The sequence below is a fragment of the Lemur catta genome, chromosome 11, assembly GCF_020740605.2.
Source record: "Lemur catta isolate mLemCat1 chromosome 11, mLemCat1.pri, whole genome shotgun sequence".
Lineage (NCBI taxonomy): Eukaryota > Metazoa > Chordata > Mammalia > Primates > Lemuridae > Lemur > Lemur catta.
The window spans coordinates 86,120,577-86,139,877 of record NC_059138.1 but is presented as its reverse complement, the minus strand read 5'-3'; the positions used below and the strand labels follow the sequence as shown (position 1 = coordinate 86,139,877).

General features: G+C 39.8%; 1 protein-coding gene across 1 annotated transcript in view; it reads left to right on the top strand.

The window, feature by feature from the left end:
- GLI3 (GLI family zinc finger 3) overlaps positions 1-19,301 on the top strand; it is a 172,756-nt gene that overhangs the window by 73,219 nt on the left and 80,236 nt on the right. Inside the window, exon 3 of the mRNA XM_045564598.1 lies at positions 18,038-18,243. Within this exon, the coding sequence (XP_045420554.1) occupies positions 18,038-18,243 (206 nt within the window). The remainder of the gene's footprint in view (positions 1-18,037; positions 18,244-19,301) is intronic.

Here is a 19,301-nt window from a genome sequence, read left to right as displayed (position 1 = left end):
GCTAAGTGCCCCTAACGTGGAGACCTAAAGACATTTTTTAACCTCATTAGTGAGCAGAGTAGTGCTTCATTCCAGTTTAATAACATGGCTACTCTTGGATCATTACTAGCTTTAAAATCAGTGAAGGAGTCTACTAAGTCATTTGGTTTCCTTTCAGTGTGAATAAGGCTATTGAAGGAGGGTAGTTCAGGTTATTACACTCATGCCCAATTTAGTAATATAAACCATCCTGTGTAGGGTGAGAGGGAGCTCCATTTAAGTTAAATTTACCTTTCTAAAGAATTTCATAATCATTTGCACAAAATGCATTGCCATCTGTATAGAAATAATGATCAACAAAAATGAAAATTATTCAAATATCTTAATCATCCATATAAAATCATGCATTTCCTTGTGCACATGTCTTATTTTCTAAAGTATGGTTTATGACAGCCAGAGATGAACAATTGACAAACTTATGAATTGTGGTTTTTTAACCTCCTCTATTAATATTTTATTCTTTAATGCATTGTATCTTCATCCTATTGATAAAACATGGTGATATGGCTCAACAAAATTCAGCTGTCTAAAGAGCAAAATTCTATAAGGGGTCTGTTCAGCTGTTTTTGCCTTTTTTTTTTTTTTCTTTCATGCATGAGAATCTTGAATCTGACAAGCGGGTGAGGCCCGTGTAGCTAATCAGGAGTCTGCATTTATTGATAGTATACCTGGGAGTAGTTTTAATTTGGGGTTTCTAAAAATAGGACCAAAAAGTTCCTCAGAAATGATTGAACACTCAATCTGTGGTGAAAATTATACAGTATAAATTCCTTTTTTTTTTTAAGAGACAGGGTCTTATACCTTTGCCCAGACTAGAGTATAGTGGTGCAATCATAGCTCACTGGAGCCTCGAACTCCTTGGCTCAAGCGACCCTTCTGCTTCAGCCTCCAAAGTAGGTAGGACTGCAGGTGCACACCAGCATGCTTGGCTAATTTTTTCTGTTTTTTTGTAGAGACAGGGTCTTGCCTTGTTCCCCAGGCTGATCTTGAACTCTTGGTCTCAAGCAATCCTCCTGCCTCAGCCTCCCAAAGTGCTAGGATTATAAGTATGAGCCACCGGGCCTGGCCTAAATTCCTATTTTTACACGGAAGATCTTCCTTAAAGAATTGGGGCAATCCAAGCAGTGTGAACAGAGCACAGTTTTGGTTTCATTGGTATCTTCTTTTCTTACTGGGCCTGGCTTGCACTGGGCTCTTGCTATCTGATCTTTTTGAGCCCCCAAAGTGGCTGTGTATTGCAGGGGCACAGAATTCTGGTGAGGGTCTCTCCGCCAGTGCTCCCTTTGGCAAATAAACACATTCACTGTGCAGGGTCAAGGTTCATCTTCACACAGGCAAGACTTATCAGGAAGATGGGAGTTAAACCTCTTTTGGCTAGAAGAGGCACTTCCTGCTTGAAGTGGGCTTTGAAAACAGATCCCCCAGTGAGCTGAAACATAGCTGCCATAATACTTCCTGTGTGACACAATTAAACATCCCTCCTGAGTGGGGCTGGATTATAGCCTTGCTGAGTAGTAACCTCTGAGCACACCCCCTCCCCACCCAATACCATGTTGGTTACACTAGCCCGTGATAATGCTATTTGCTTGGATTTCAAAGTGTAATTCCAGAAAATTCAAACATGGTGCTGTCCATACATTGCTTTTGATTATCTTCTTCTTACAAGCAGTTAATTAGCTCTTTTCATAATATATGTGGGTCTCAGCAAGTTTCCTTTCCTCAGTTCTGCCACAAGTTAGCTGCATCCTTGAACTTGAACCCTTCCCTTGACCTCTGTGGGCCTTGTCTTCATGTGTGCAATAAAGTAGTTGATTAAATAATCTTTAAGGAACCTTCTAGTTTTTAACATCTCATGGTTACGGGAAAGTTTAGATTTGTTCGTTGCTTTTTTTCCTTGTGTGTGGACGCTTAGAAGGGGATTTTATGAAAACACTGCAGCTCTTACACCGGCAGGCTCAGGTACCATTTCTCTTTTTTTCCTAAGCCACAAACTTTCTTGCCTGCTCTTTCCTTACAGAAGATCTGCGGAGAGAGTCTTGCCCAACTGTTGGTCACACCTTCCTTGTCATTCCTTGTACTCACTGAGTGACACTTTATGTGTACCTCAGCTACGAGCACATGGACCCGCTATGTGTATAATTTGAATGTCATTTTAAATAGGTTCCCTTTGGAATGAAAGGTAACCAGAAAACCATCCCATCCAATTCTATTAAAAACCTCAATAATGTTAAAATATAAGTGCATTTAGGCATATATGCACATACTTATATTTTAGTTTTCTATTTGTGTTTAAAAACATAGACTTTGAAGCATAGACTGGATTTGAATCCAGCTCAGATATTTACTGTCAGATTGCTTAATCTCTCCTCGCCTAGTTTCATATTTCAATCCCATTTTATATCAAAGACTCAATGAAGGAGTGAGTGTGTGTGTGTGTGTGTATGTATCACTTACAGTGTCTGTCACAGCATAGACATTTGACAAATGGCAGAATTGCTTAATATATCTATTACCATATTTAAATCATCTGTTCTAAGTAATATATCCTTTTCATTTAAGATCTCTGAAATTGGGATGTGTTTTACAATCTATAGTGTTTTACAATTGCTTATTCGTGAAATGGCAGTCATGAGGAGGTTCCACGTATCTCTTAATAAAAATTATTTTGCTTCTATTTCCCTTTTGTACTGGAGTGATATATGATAAAAAATCTGAATAAGTGTAAAAGAGCTCTTTTAATACGGTAAGTAAAAATCAAAAATGTTATGCTAGTATTGTCTTTTTTAGTGGTATCCAAAATAATGTTGCATCTTTCAATCAGTAACATCTGAGAGTTGATGGAATACATTATGTATCATATGTATTTTGTATGTGTGTAGGTATGTATTCAGAAAAAAAATTGATTGATTGTCAAGTTTTTTCCCTAAGAGCCCAGCTGCATCTTCCATAATGTTACAGTAATGGACCTAGTTGCAGGACTGTAAAGTTAAAATTGTAAAGAGAATGTTTCAAAATGTTATTGCTGCCTAAATCCTACAAAATGAAAAAAGAGGACAGCTTCAGCCTGGAACAGTATAAAGGAGGAGAGCGTGTGTTGTGTGCTGGTTATGCTGGTGTGTTTGTGCAGATGCATAGCACAGGCTCTGAGAGGGTAAGACTTCATGATTAATGGTGTTTATTCTTGACAGAAGCCTCCTTTATTTATCTGCAATACAGTTTAGCGATTTTATCAGGCACCTGAATGAAAAATATTCAGTCATACCAATATTGCAGTGTAAATTGAGTAGAGTCACTTTTTATTATATCTTTCTGCCTTATCATCTGCACAGTAATTTTCTAGCAGAGGTTTGATATGGAAAGGCTGGATTTAGCTGTACTTGACACAAAGCCTCTTCAATTTCCCCTAAAAGTTCAGGCTCTCTTAGAAATGTGTGTGTGTGTGTCTGTGTGTGTGTGTGTGTGTGTGTGTGTGTATAATATATAAACCCTCTCTCTTATCCAAGCAATTTCAGGATTTGAAAGAATAAAGATAAAATGCACAAACCCGGATGGGAGAAATGTTGTTAATATAAAAACATCTAATAGCTATGAACTCACTAGTAAAAGCTTCTTTAGTGTTTAAGCTTGTGCCTCGGTACTGAAGCTTTTGCATGGCTGCGTGGTTGCACTCTCCTCTAATCAATCACCATCCAAATCCAATTAGCATAAAGCAGACCCTATTGCTTCTCCTGGGAGTAATATCAGAGCTGAGGACGGAGTGGCCCAGAGAGGACACCAATCGCTGCAGTGACAGTGATGCTGCTCTAGAGAAAAGGAGAGAGGAAAAACAAGATCTCAGTTGTGGGATACTCAAGTCACATGTCACTCAATTTTAAACAAAGTTTATTCAAGCAACAGATTTTATAGCATTAATTGTCAAAGCTAATCAGTGGCAGACAGGGACAAATGGTTTGAATCATAGAAATCGTTAGATTTTAGGACCAAAAGGGACTTTAAAACTGGTGGGTAGAATGGAGACTGTCTACTCTAAAGCTTCTCATTTTGCAGATGAAAAAAATAAAGCCCAAAAAGCCATTTACAATAAGATTGTGGTCCTGCACACAGGTTTTCCAAGGGTAATATGAACAAGTAATTCCTGCATATCATTTAGATGTCTCTAATCCGATGAATCTCTCCTGTCTGTGGTATCAGAAGACTTACTTTCACTCTGAAGAAGGGAGTGCAGAGAGAGACTTTGCGGCTCCTGGTCAAGTAGCCACAATTATTTTCAGTCTTCCATGATGCTTTTCTTTATGTCTAGGGCAAACTTCTCTAAAGCCATGATAATGAGACCCCTAAGAAAATTATTAGTATCTATTTATATATGTTATTGCTTCTACTCTATTGAATAATACAGACAAATTGTTCCCCAGTACAGTATATATACTCCTTTTCCATATTTATTTTTTTGTGAAGTTAATGTCCTCAAAAGGGATAAAATTCTGCAATATTAGCAAGAGTGTCTAGGATATATATAATCTTAGTCACATAGAACAGTCCTGCAAGCTCTACATTTGGTTAAATCAAAGAGCCTATCACTTAAAAAGGACCTATTTTTTCCACCTCTCTTAGACCTGAGGCAAAACCTTGAGGATTTGATCCTGGAGAAGAGTTACGGAGATTATTAATATTAATAATAGTTCCTTGTTGGACACCCCCGTTATAACTTAATATAAGCATGATTTAAAAAATGTGGGAAAATGGGACTCAGATGTATCAAGGATTGTAAGGGACAACTCAGAAAACAGTCTAGTTAGTAGTTCGATAGCAATAATAGTAATTATGAGGATTATGATGATAGTAATATAGAAAAAGTCTGTCTCCTAGGTACTAGAAGACAATCCTAAGCTCACTGTGCCAGACCACTGTTGGTAAAGGATTTTTTTCTGTCTGATCTTGAGGTAGCCTTACCTTCTTGGCTCAGAATTCCAGATGCATCCTGTCTTCTGTACAAATATCCTCCATAACACCTGCGAGCAGTTGCAACATGCAGCAGGATTAAATTGTTAGAGTCCAACTTCCTGTTTCCAGTTAATTATTTCCACCCATTATCTGAAGCCTCCTGCTGGGAAAGTTCTCACTTAAATGACAGATCCTGGCTGGGTGCACCCGAGATTTTAAAAGTATCTGTTTACCTTAAATTGTTGAAATTTTCAGGTAAATGATACAAGTGGGCTGATTTCGTTTTAAATAAACAATTCTAATTGAATTTCTCGTATGTACATTAGAGTCCTTTTTCCTTACACTTGGGGTGTATTTATGGCTCAAACTCAAAAGTTTCTACAAAAGGAAGTCATGATGGATAAGGTTCTACATTGTTAGAAAGTGTTAACACCTAGAGTGACAAACAAATGTCACATTTCTCAGGAGTTTTCTAGGTACAGTTACTTCATCTTAGATGGGACTTAGTTTGAAGAGCCATCCCTTCCACACTATTGTGTTTCAATATCTTTCTATCTTCCTGTGTATTTTCTTTTGGGAAGGACATTATTTTGCCTATCTGAGTGCTGTGTTTGAGATGGAGTTGGTAATTCATCACATTTCAAAACACATCCTATGGAAGGGATGGAAAATGAGCAGGAAAGTCACAGTAATTGAACATTTTGAAATTTTTGTTTTCTCTATCTCTAAAGAAAAAAGTTTTCTTTTATCATGGTAGTGAAGTTGCTGAACTAAAACTACAGAAGAACCATGTCTTTGAATTTACTTTGGGGGGAAAGTTTCCATCAGTCTCGCTAAGTTCAAATCAAATCACTTAGTCTTTTTGTTTTGTCAGAAGAGGAGGTGAGATGGGGTACTCCCAGACAATGCCAACGGTGTCAATGATAGCTGAACTCACCCTGGCCCCAAACAGCTCACTCCCTGTGTTGTCCCAGAGGGAAATCAATACCCAAGGAGGCAACAAAGGCCAAGTGACTTTGGTCTTAACCAGCCCAGAGCTCTAGTAGAAACAGCAGCAGCATAAATGTGTTGGTGGTGGGGTCCAGCATTTACTGAGAACTTACCATGTGACAGGCACCTGGCTAAATGCTTTCTGTCTATTGTCCTGTTAAAAATAGTACAGTGCTACTTCTATCCATCTGGGCTTAAATAGCTGTAGAGCAAAGCAGACTTTTAAAGATCTAGTTCATCTAACACACTCAAATCTAAGTCCAAGATCTTGCAACTGATGTATAGAACAGCCAATTAAACGTGTACGTCCAGCTACAGGGAGAAGTGGAGCAAGAGAGAGAGACAGAAGGAGAGATCCTGTTGGTCCTCTAGGCCTGGCTGAACTGGCCTCTGCTGTGGCCTGTCCCACTGGAGGGAGAGGGAGCATCCCAAGGAAAAAGCTACCTATTCAAAGCTACTTGTTATCTCAGGGAAAGAAGAGGGGAAAAGGACAGTGTCTGTGTGCTTTGTTACTGCAGGCTGGTTAAGAAGCTCTCTAGAAAACAGGGTTCCATCAGCTGTCCCAGATTCCAACCAGTGAGAGCAGCTCTCCATCCCTCATTCTTCATGGCATAGAGGGCAGAACAAGAATCACAACCGGACACCTGAACTCCTCTCCTAGACAACTATAGCTGTGTTCTCATCCAGGTGGTATTTCTGCAGATTTTATAAAGATGGATGTAACATATTAGTTCTTTTAATAGTGAGTTCTCATATTTATTTAATTATATCATATTAGGGCCAGGTGCAGTGGTTCACACCTGTTAATTTCAGCACTGTGGGAGGCCAGGGAGGGAGGATTGCTTGAGCCCAGGAGTTTGAAATCAGCCTGGGCAACATAGCAAGACCCCATTTCTACAAAAAAATTTTTTTAAAATTAGCTGGGCATGGTGGCACGCACCTGTAATCCTAGCTACTTGGGAGGTTAAGGTGGGAGGATCGCTTGAGCTCAGGAGTAGTTTGAGGTTACAGTGATCGGGCCGCTGCACTCCAGTCTGGCTGATGGAGTTATACCTTATCTCTTAAAAAATTATATTAATTAAATAATTATAATATCTAATAATTTATAACCATTAAACATATCCATTAATATGTTTATATAAGATATAAATTATATGTTAAAAATATATTTTATGTGTTAATTATATTAACAGTTCTAAACATTACATAACATTGTTTTACTAGCTTTGTCTTTCTTACAAACTATAGTAATTGGGAGAAGAAAATTTCTCTTTCATTTATTAGACATTGCAGAAAGAGGGATGTTTTGTGGAATATTTGCACTCCATTTGAATGACAAAAATGTCTGCTAAAATGATAATTTTAAATATAATCTTCATTTATGAAACTAAAATATTTAAAACTGATGCTATTTAAAAACAGGGTTGTCCTCGGGCATCAGGTACACTCTCTTCCCCACTCATTTTCCCTCATCTGTCCTTGTTTCTAAGGTGTGAGGCACACTGAGCTTGCTTTAGTTAAGGGTTAATTGAGGCAGAAGGAAGACTCTCACCATGAGATGCGGTCATTTAGCTCCCAAGTACTCATTTGAACCAATAGTATTATGTTCATTATTAAGAGCTCTTTTTAATAACAGTGCAGTGCACGTTATAGTTGGTTGAATGGACTTTTAAAAAAATTCTTTGACCTTGGAAGCTTAATATAGTTACGTTTACAGTATAGAATGCAGGCAAATTTTGGTACATTCTGGAAGGAATAGAATCAATTTTAGCTATAAACATTTGCATCGTTCTTGTACAGTAATACTTATATAATGTTTCAGTTGTCAGGAGGACATGACTAACGCATATTGTGAATATATGCTTGGCCTTGAGGAAGCTCCTTTGACTGGCTTAGCAGCAGCTCCCCCACCCCTCCTACCTTCCATTGTTGGCTTTGAATTTAGAGTAGTGTGTCAACTAGACTATCTTTGATAGCAGTAAATATCATGTTTTTATATGGTACTTTTAAAGCATCAATGTTTTATAAATTTTGAAAAATGCAGGTGTATATCTGTTTGATTTTCTGAATTTAATATAAATGGTTGAAACTACTGTGGGATATTTCGATACATTTGGCACATATAAAATGTGTGTATCCCTTTAAAAATTTGTGATGAGTAATGGACATACAGAAGAGTACACAAAATATGTACATGTAACTCAATGAATTATATGAATCATCACAGAGTTAAAACTTCTAACTACTAAACAAGTCTAGAAATAGAACATTGCTGCACTACAGAAGCCTTCCTTGTATACTCCCTACCCATTGGAAAATAGACATTATCCTGACTACCCTAACATGAAAGTTGACTTTTGTTAGTTATTGAACTTTATATAAATAAGATCATACAATATATTCTTTTGTGCTGGGCTTCTTCTATCCAACATTATATTTGTGAGATTTTTCCATGCTATAGTTTGTTTATTTTCATAGCTGTTTAGTATTTCATTGTATCAATTATTTGTCTATTCCACTGTTGACAGATACTTGGTTGTTTCCAATTTTTAAGTGTCTGAATAATGCTGCTATGAATCTTCTGATACATACGGCACATGTGCACACATTATTGTTGCTTACATACCAAGGAAAGGAATTGCTGGGTTATAGGGTATGAATCTATGCAAGTAGCTAATGCCCAGTTGTGTTCCAAAGAGATTGTGCTAGCTCACACTCACATTGTTTGAGCGTTCCTATGGGTTTGAATCTTTGTTAACATTTGTCACTGTCAGTCTTTTTAATTTTAGGCACGCTAGTCAATATTTAATGATGACTTATTATGGTTTTAATGTATACTGCACTATAAATGATGTTTATGGACAGTTAAAAGATATTAGAAAAACCTCATCATATTAAGGGAGAAAATATAATTCAAAATATATTATTTTTATTTTGAATATGTGAGAAGTGCATAATGCCTGAAAAAATGGTGGAAATAATTATGTTTAAATCTTGTCATTGGTTAGATCTGGATAGCTTTGATATAGTGAATAGTTATTTTTTAAAAATAATCTTCTAACTTCTGCATTCATGGATATGAACTCTTTTTATACTTGGACATGAATAGAAAATAAAAATAAGAGAGTCATTCACAAAACTCTCTTCAAATGATGTTTCACTATTAAAACAAATTTCTCTCTCTCTCTCTCTCTCTCTCTCTCTCTCTCTCTCTCTCAAAAGATCAGCCCTAGCCCTTAAATTCTCCATATTAGAAAATATTCAGTTCCTTAGCAATAATGTGTACATTAAGCAATATTCTAACTTTCACCTTTAGTGGCCACTGCTATTCCAGTCATATCTATCTTTCGTACTGGTTCATGATCCATATTATTTCATGACCAAGATGCATCCTGGAAGCTTCTTGTTAGTGCTTTTTGGCTGTACCCACTCATGAGATCACATTCACTCATACACGCTTCTTATGTGTGTAGCCTTTCACCTCATTTGACTATAAACTCTTTGAGAGAAGGGGCTGTGTAACCTATATTATGACTCTTGAAATCTCTCCAAGTGCCGAAATCATAGTGGATTCTTACAAAATGGATTTTCTTTCTTTCTTTTCTTTCAGACAAGAGTCTCACTCTGTCACCCCTGCTAAAGTGTAGTGGCGTCATCATAGCTCACTGCAACGTCAAACTCCTGGGCTCAAGCGATCCTCCTGCCTCAGCCTCCTGAGTAGCTGGGATGACAGGCACAAGCCACAGTGCCTGGCTAATTTTTCTATTTTTAGTAGAGATGGGGGTCTCACTCTTGCTCAGGCTGGTCTCGAACTCCTGACCTCAAACAATCCTCCCTCCTCAGCCTCCCAGAGTGCTAGGATTACAGGCGTGAGGCCTGGCTGGAAATGGATTTTCAATAAAATGTATATCTGGTGAGGATATTGAAGTGTTCATCTTGTAGTTTATACCTATTGTTTTTACAAATTAAAATCTATCTGGGCACGATGGCTCACTTTGGGAGGCCAAGGTGGGAGGATTGCTTGAGGCCAGGAGTCCAAGACCAGCATGGGCAACGTAGTGAGACAAAAAAATGTTTTAAAAGATTAGCCAGGTGTAGTGGTGTGCATCTATAGTCCGAGCTACTCAGGAGGCTGAGGCAGGAGAATTGCTTGAGTTCAGGAGTTCAAGGCTACAGTGAGGTATGATGTAAGGCCAGTTGCACTTCAGCGTGGGTGACAGAGCAAGGGCCTGTCTCAAAAATAAATAAATAAATAAATAAATAAACAAACAAACAAACAAACAAACATCAAAATCCAAAATGGTAAATTTGTAAAAGGCATAAGTCAATTAGAAATTTGTGGAAGCTATTCTTTAGCTATAGAGATGATGAAAATGGGATAAAACCATTTTATCAGGTTTAATGGAGTGGATATTTACAGAGGTATGGGTAAGGTTAAAGTGGTGAAGAAGGACTAGTGAAGCCCCCAGGACTAGCAGATGATGGAAGGGAAAAGTGATTCAGTGAGGGCTGGAGCAGCAGAAGAGGGGTTGCCGGTCAGGAGCTGGCGGGGAGCAGTCCACGCCATGGAGCCACAGCTAGCAGAGAGGCAGCGCCGGAAATACACACCCTGACTTGGTTTCCCCACCGCCGCCTCCTGCCACGCTTCCATTAGTGGAAACTCAAGGGAAAGTAAGCCAGCGATTCGGACCTTAAAGACCAGCCTCCGTGGCTGTAGGGAAGCAGGGGCAAGTTGAAAGTACATTTCAAGGTCACATGGTATTTCTAGGGCAGAGGTTATCTGGAAGCTTACTTTGAATAGAGGAAAAAAGGAAGTGTAGAATTGTGCACGTTTCTGACAGTGTATTAGTCATGGGCATTTTAGTTATTTGTTTTCTTTGCTGTATGGAAAGCAAATTTTTTATTATAAATTTTGGTTTATTAAAACTGTGCTTATTGAATAATTAATTAATTGGTTAAAAATTCATTATAAGGGATAACTACCGTTTGTTCTCTGTTAGGCCACTGCTTGGATATGGAGAAGGGTATCTACCCTGTTATGTAAAGAAAGAAATTGAGCAAAAAACTTGCTATGTAAAAAACCAACACATTTCAGTCTTCAGTAGTTGGAGCACTCATGCAGAGGTAGGCATGAGGTGTGTATGCAAAGAGTTGTGTATATTTCCAGCATCGCAAGCAAGTGAAAGCAAATTGTAATAATCTGGCATATAAACCTTGTTTAATGCTCTCATAATGGGTAATGCAAGTGATTAAATACTGTGATTTTAATCTTGGCGTTTTAGTAACCCAATAAGATAGATGAAAAGGCAGTAATGAATTAGATTATATAATGATATTTCATTCTAACTAAGAAGTCTAGTTATTCTCTGCAATAATGTGTTTTTTGGTTTTTAAGTTTATCATGGTATACTGTTAAAAATGCTCTAATAAGAATCCTCTACTCTTCATTGTAATCTATTTTCATGACCTTATAAAAAAATTAATCTGAAGTCAACTTACCTCTACAAACAAACAAACAAACAAACACAAACAACTGTGTATTGTTTTATTGTCTTTTGGGAGAAAGTCAAAATAACCCCTATCTTCTTTCTTGTCTGAAATTGTGCTTCATGTGCAATTGCCCAATTTCTGTTGGGCAATATGGAAATAAAATGGCAGGGACTTATTAGGTCTTCATGGCCTTGGAAAGACAAATGAGCAGAAACAACAGGAGACATTATCCCTATGTTGGGTTATATTGGGAGGGAGCGCCAGGGCCCTAGACGCAGAGATGACAGAGCAATGGCTCATCTTCTCAACCATGCCCTGCAACCCAGGCAGCCCTCCATAGTTTGGGAACCTCTGGTTTCCAGACAGCAGTTTGTGTGATTTACTTTGGGCTCACAGGCAGTTTTCTGTACCCTTTTGCTAGAACATAAATAGCACGGAATGTCTTGGACCAGTTCTAAGTTTCAGCTTGCTGTTTTGGTTCATCTCTCTATGGCTGGTGCCCACCTTCAATGATTGGGCCACATACAGTCCCAGAACAGAGAGGGTAGAGAGCCACACAGACAGAGAAGGTGATGGGAAGCCAAGAGTCATTTTCAATTCATCCCTGTGTGTATCACCAAAAATAAAACTCCAGAGGCACCTATAATTTTTTCCTGGTGCAACCTAATAATCCTCAAATGAAGATTTTTAACAAGCTTGACAGATATTTACCAGGTCAAGTATATGATAAGTTTGTAAAATAATATATGTCACTTATGTGGGAAATTTTGTGGCTGTCTTCTCCACGCCTCCCCTCTCCTCATCCTTCAATAGAATTCACCCCTCCTGTGCTCACAGTCCTGAAGGCTGCCCCACATAGCTGGGAGCACACATCTGCCTGTTAGATTTAAGGAGCTTAACCTTCTCTCTCAGATTTGCTTTACAGTTAAAAACATAATAACTGACAGATGATTCAGCTGCCAAGAATGTGGAAGTGGCACATTCAGTGTTAGGTAATGTTAAAAGCAGCTTTATTTAAAGACTATAATTTGTATGTATTTACATACATGTCAGGTGGCTGCGTGAGCCATTGTAGTTCAAGGCTGGATGTTCAGTGTTGTTGGCTTAGAAACTCATTTTTGTCAGGCTTCAGCACGAGAGAAATGTCGTGCTAACTCAACTCACAAGAGCCTGATGTGGAGACAGAATTAATAAGTTACCAATCTTCAGTGAGAAACTGAAAGCAAGGAAAGTGGAACAGCAGCCTCTGCTCTGCTAGGAAGCCGCATCACCATTTGGACGTTTTGAAAAATTTTTTTTTTGCTGAGTTTAGAATCAGAAGAAAAGTTTTGTTTTCTGGTTCTGCAAGAACATCAACCACAACCGTTTTGCTCAGTGTCCAGCACAGTAGGCACCGTGTTCCTACCTTCACACAAGTGAGTTCCAGCCTTCAAAGCAGCCTTGGGAGAGAGCTATTATTGTTCCAGTTTTAGTGTAAGGAAACCAGTGCTTGTGTGGCTGAGTCGGATGGAGCCTGGATTCAAATCCTGTTCCTGCAGACCCCTTGCATTTAATTACTGAGTTCATGTTCTTAACCACCTCATGTGACTTTGTGATTTTACTGGGGGAGTCCCAGAAAAATCCAAGGAGGTGCTTCCGAGGTGCTGTCAGGGAGGGGAGCAGAGCAGACTGGGGTGTGCAGATTTGCTTTGGAAAGGGGATTCCTCCACACTAAAACCTGCATATGGGCCGAGTGCGGTGGCTCATGCCTATAATCCTAGCACTCTGGGAGGCCGAGGCTGGAGAATCGCTCAAGGTCAGGAGTTCGAGACCAGCCTGAGCAAGAGCAAGACCCCATCTCTATTAAAAATAGAAATGATTTGGACAGCTAAAAAAAATATATATATATATGTATATACATATATATAAAAATCAGCCGAGCATGGTGGCGCATGCCTGTAGTCCCAGCTACTTGGGAGGCTGAGGCAGAAGGATTGCTTAAGCCCAGGAGTTTGAGGTTGCTGATGAGCTAGGCTGACGCCACGGCACTCTAGCCTGGGCAACAGAGTGAGACTGTGTCAATCAATCAATCAATCAATAAATAAATAAATAAGTAAGTAAGTAAGTAAATAAGTAAATAAGTAAATAAATAAATAAGTAAATAAGTAAGTAAGTAAGTAAGTAAATAAATAAATAAATAAATAAATAAATAAATAAAAAACAAACAAACAAACCTGCACAGGGACGTTTATTCACAATTGCCAAGACTTGGAAGCAACCGAGTTTTTCTTCAGCAGGTAAATGGTTAAGTAAACTGGGGTTCATCCTGACAGTGGAATAGTACTCAGGGCTACAAAGAAATAAGCTTTGAAAAGACATGGAGAGGAAACTTAAATGCATGTTATTAAGTGAAAGAAGCCAATCTGAAAAGTCTACATACTGTATTATTCTAACCATGTGACATTCTGGGAAAGGCAAACCATGGAGACAATAAAGAGATCAGTGGTTTCCATGGGCTTGGGGTGGGGGAAGGAGGGAAGAACTGGTGAAACACAGAGGATTGTCAGGGCAGTGAGACTATTCTGTGCGATACTGTGATGTTGGGTACATTGGTGCAAACGCATAGAATGTGTAACACCAGGAGTGAGCCCTGATGTCAGCTGTGTTCTCTGGGTGATAATGATGTATCAGTGCAGGTTCATCAGTTGTAACAAATGTCTGGTGGGGGATGTTGATAATAGTAGGAGGCTATATATTTGTAGGGACGGGGGTATATGGGAAATCTCTGTCCTATAGCTCAATTTTGCTGTGAATCTAAAATTCCTCTTTAAAAAAGTCTATTTTAAAAGAGGTCCCAGTATTTTAATATTTGAAATGACATAGTATGCTGTGTTTGCCACCCTTAATATGCGTGTATACGAGGACTGTCCAGAAAGTATCCAGCCATTGTTAATACAGCAAGATACAGCTACATGGCTGGATACTTTCTGGACAGCCCTCGTGTATGTTTATATGTATATGTGTATATATATGCACATGTATGTAAATATGTTTATGTATATATGTATGTATTGGGGTGGAATATATTAGCATATGTGATATATTTATCACATGTGATTTTACATATATAGATGTATATATGTATGTGGGGTGCATATAGGTACTTGTGTTTATTGAGCATTCATTCTATACTAGGTGTGGTGCATGAGGCTTATATTAACTTCCCAAGACTACCAGGAGATAGATACCTTCCCGCTGGACTGTTAGGAACGAGAGGGTGGGTGTGGCAGCTGAGGTTGCACAGCTGCCAAAAGCAGGGTTGGGCTCCTGCCCATGTTGGGTCAAAGGGTCTGACTCACCTTTATGCAGAATTCCTGATGGTCTCTCACTGAGTAACCTTTATTAAATACTTCTCTATGCATTTCCTGGGAGTGGGTGGCCTTTGGTTACTAGATGGTTTGTTTTTTTCAGTTAACTAACTTACAGCTTTCTTATCTGCACTCTGGTCTGAAGGCCTGTCCAGCCACCCTGTTTGGAAATAGGTGTTACCATCCTGCTGGGCAGCATCTCTCTGGAAGAGGGACACATTTGAATGCGATGTTCACAATAGTCGGGTGAAGTTCCCCAACTCTACTTCCAAATCCTGGAGGAAGCCTCCCTTCCGATGCTGCTTCTTGCCTGTGTATAAAGGGACCGTAGAGCCCAGTGCTCCTGCCAGGGAAGGTGTGACTGGGTCTCGGTCATGGGAAGCTCCTTTAGTAGTTACCGTTAGTCTTTTGCTGGGAAAGGGACAAATCAAAATGAAGCTGTGACCTGGACATCAGACTGTCACCGACTTCTGTGAAGAGAGAAGAGCCTCATTGGCTTGCTTTGGCATTGGCAACCACCCAAGCCTGATTTCTGTAATTTTTATGTTTCTCCAGATGCTGGTTAATTTTCCTGTGTATGATTCTCCGAAATAGAATCTGAACCTCTGGGAATACACTTATTACCCTTCGCAATTCTGGAATTTTAGCGAAATAATAGGTTTCAGTCTTTACCTAAATTTAAAAAAAGCGGTAAATGTCATTGCCTTCACTGATTTTTAGTTCATATTGGTTAGACCAAGTTTTTCATGGATTACGAAAGCTTGTCCAGGGGGTGTCATCTCATGGGTTTCTTGTGAAAGGTCTGCTGTTCTACATCTCTGCTGCGACAGTCTCTCAGCATAAATCTACAAATAAGTTTGTGTTTTGTAAGAAATATTCTGAATTGGATCAGAAGGATTGTCCTTTCTGGTAGAAAATAAATTAGTGAATTGGAGCCTCCCCCATATCCTCTAAGATAGCAACCATGTCTTAATGGAGTCTAGGATTTAATCAAGGAAAACATGTTTCCGTGGAGCTTAAGGGATGACTCAACCAGTAAAACATTCTTAACTTGTTCTGTTGTAAAGAGTTAAAATAGGATAGACCTGTAAGTTATGTCGATTTCTGTTTAAACACATAAGTAATTTTACTAATTTCTGAACAGTGTGAAATCCTTAAGTTCTTTTGAAAAGAAATAGCTCTTTTCTGGTGATGACTTCTTACTCTTCCCACACACAAATTTAGAAAACTCCAGATTTTTATTTTACTTTACGAGAAGTAACATCAGAGTAACAAATTAAAAACCTCACTTTTTTTTTTTTAGTTCAAAATGAGAAAAGAGTAGGAAGGAGAAAGTGAGAAAATCCTCCCCCACCACCATATTTCAACCTCTTTTACTTTCTACCGAGAGAAAATTCAGTATCTGATCTTTGGTTTCAGTTATTTCAGTGCCTGTGCTGTGCACTTAATGGAGCTGGTTTCTACCAAGATTGTATTCTGACAGGGTGATGGGGGCCAGGGCGGTGCGGGAGCCTTTGCTTTGCCAGGAGGAAATGTGTTCTTCCTTTCATTTCGCGCTAAAGCCAGCAGCACAAGAGAAATTCGCTGCCCTCGGTTGATCTGTCTCTATCAGGGCCTCTCGTTTTTATGGCTGTCCCTCCTTGAGTGAGGAAAGGGAGAGCAGAGTGTCTCACGTGTCACAACCAGCTCCCTGGGTTATCCACGCCCACCCTCTTCTAAGGAGCAAGGTGGTGCCGGAGGGTACACAGACTGGCTGTGCTAGACGTGGCTGTCCGGGGACTTCAGTGGGGCTGTGACAGGCGCAGGGCAGACGCATCAGGATGTGGTGGTAATAAGGTGTATTTTAGAATTATTTTCATTGGCCAGAAGCTGATATTCTACCATAACTCATTATAACCAAGGCAGGAGCTTGATCAAAAACCCCATTCCTTCCCAGCGTGCTTACCCCTGGAGTACTTAGTTACTGAGTGCTCCCTGAACGTGGCGAGTGCGGATGCCACGTGAAAAAGGACTCACGCAGAAAGCCGATGCTAAGTGCTGCCTCATAGAGATGAGAAGTTGCCTTCAAAATAGTGAAACCCAGATTTGTAAAACTGGGTTTACTCACCATTGTGAGACCTCTGGAAGTTAAACATGTACATAGATATTTAGAGTGACTGATTTCACATTTCTTTTTTTAAAAATTTTTAAAAATTCAAGGTGGCGCACACCTGTAATCCTAGCACTCTGGGAAGCCAAGGCAGGAGGATTGCTTGAGCTCGAGTTCAAGACCAGCTTGAACAAGAGCAAGGCCCCCTCTCTACTAAAAATAGAAAAATTAGCTGGGCATGGTGGCATGTGCCTTGTAGTCCCAGCTACTTGGGAGGCTGAAGCAGGAGGACTGCTTGAGCCCAGGAGTTTCAGGTTGCAGTGAGCTACAATGACACCACTGCATTCTACTTGGGGTGATAAAGCAAGACTCTGTCTCAGAAAAAGAAAAAAAAATTTTTTTCAATTGATTTATTTTTTTAGAGCTAGTGTCTCACTGTGTTGCCCAGGTTGACCTTGAACTCCAGGGCTCAAACAATCCTCCAGCCTCAGCCTCCCCAGTAGCTGGAACTACAGGCATGCGCCACCACACCCAGCCAATTTCACATTTCTAATAGACTTTTCAACTAGTCTTTCTCATTTAATGGCAGCTCCCTGACATGCATGCTCAGACTTCCAGACCAGACAAATTTAGGGGTTGGTTTTTCTTTTCCCTTCGCTTCCCCCTTCCCTTCCTCCTTCCCTTCCCCGTCCCTTCCCTCTCCCTTCCATCCTTCCATCTTTCTTCATGTACCACCGTGATGGAAAGAGGTAAGTTTTAAATGGTAACAATACTGTTTGGGTCAAATGGAAAATACAATCATAGCAACCACTTTAAGATCAGTTGCTTGTTATTTAGAATTTTGGGGAAATTCTAAATAAGCTTTTCATGGAGAAAGCGACCTTTATTTTCCTATATTTGGAGTGCTATGGAATTTCTCAAAGGTCAATTTTCTTTGCCCAAATAATTGCAGAGTAACATTCTACCTGCATTATATATCCTGATAGTAAGGTAATATACTGGAAATGTATTTGCCTGATATTTTTCCCCAAGACACCTGGGAATTCACTTAAAATCTTACTTATTTCCTTTCCCAGACAGCTTCTGCCTATGGAGATTTGTCTCATGTGTGCCTCTCGTGTCTGGTTTTCTTTGTACCCAGGTCTTCTGCCTTATCTAGTAGCCCGACATATTCGGACCTGCCCTTCATTAGGATCTCCCCGCACCGGAACCCCGCTGCAGCTTCCGAGTCTCCCTTCAGCCCCCCGAATCCCTACATTAACCCTTACATGGACTATATCCGGTCTCTGCACAGCAGCCCGTCCCTGTCCATGATCTCGGCCGCCCGGGGGCTGAGCCCTACAGACGGTAAGACCCAGACAGATTCTGCTTCCAGCAACCAAGCCGCCTCCTCCCTGCATCCCACCTGGGACGTTGTGTAAAGTAAATCTAAAGTTTAGTGAGTGTTTACCATGTGCCAGACACTGTGCTAAGTGCTGTACGTGCATGATTCCACCTCAACATTACAGCCCCTCTGTGCGGGTAATGTTACCGTCTCCATTTTCAGGTAAGGATAGCAGTGTGCAGAGGGGTCAAGTGTCTTGCAACCCAGTCATCCTACGGTTTGTATTATAAGTGGCAGAGGTGGAACTCAAAGCCAGATCTTACTGACTCCCAAATCCTTGCTCTTAACTGCTGTTCTGTTTTGCTGCTTCACGTATGATTAGACTGGCCCATAGCCATTCACACATGTGCATGAGTAACCTGAGCATTTTACTCACTTTCTGATGAACACTCTTCTGTTCTGTATGTGTGAGAGGCACATCCATGCAGATGTGTCTGTTAGAGCAGGGCCTTCACAAACTTTAGTGTGCGAATGAATCACCTGGCGGGCCTTATAAAATTCAGTTCTGGATCAGATGGCGCCAAGTGGGCCCTGAGATTCTGTGCTTCTAAAAACCTGCCAGGTGATGTCAGTTCTCTTGGTCCATGGATCACACTCTGAATGTGCAAGGTCTTAGAAAACATGATGGTTCAGACCTGTTGCATGTGCCATGCCAAATGAAAACCAGAAGAAAGATACAATGAGAAAAAAAAAACGAGCTTAGACTTTATTTCTGGAATACTCGATGCTCATTTTAGACTCAAGTATCAAATTCCTGTTGGTTCTCTTAGCCTCCCAATTAATTACTTTTCACATGACTCTTCCTAATTAGAGCTATGTATTCACCATTCTTATTTCCATCTCATGCACACATATACAAATTCACTTGCCCATATTCGCTGGAATCTGAATTAAGGTCAGAATTGCTTAAGCCTTATTAATTGTAGGCAGCTGGTTGTAGTTCTTTGCAACAGTCACAAGTCGCCACTGCTTGTTTTAGAGAAAAAACACCATGCACCTCATTCCATCGAGGATTGCTTGA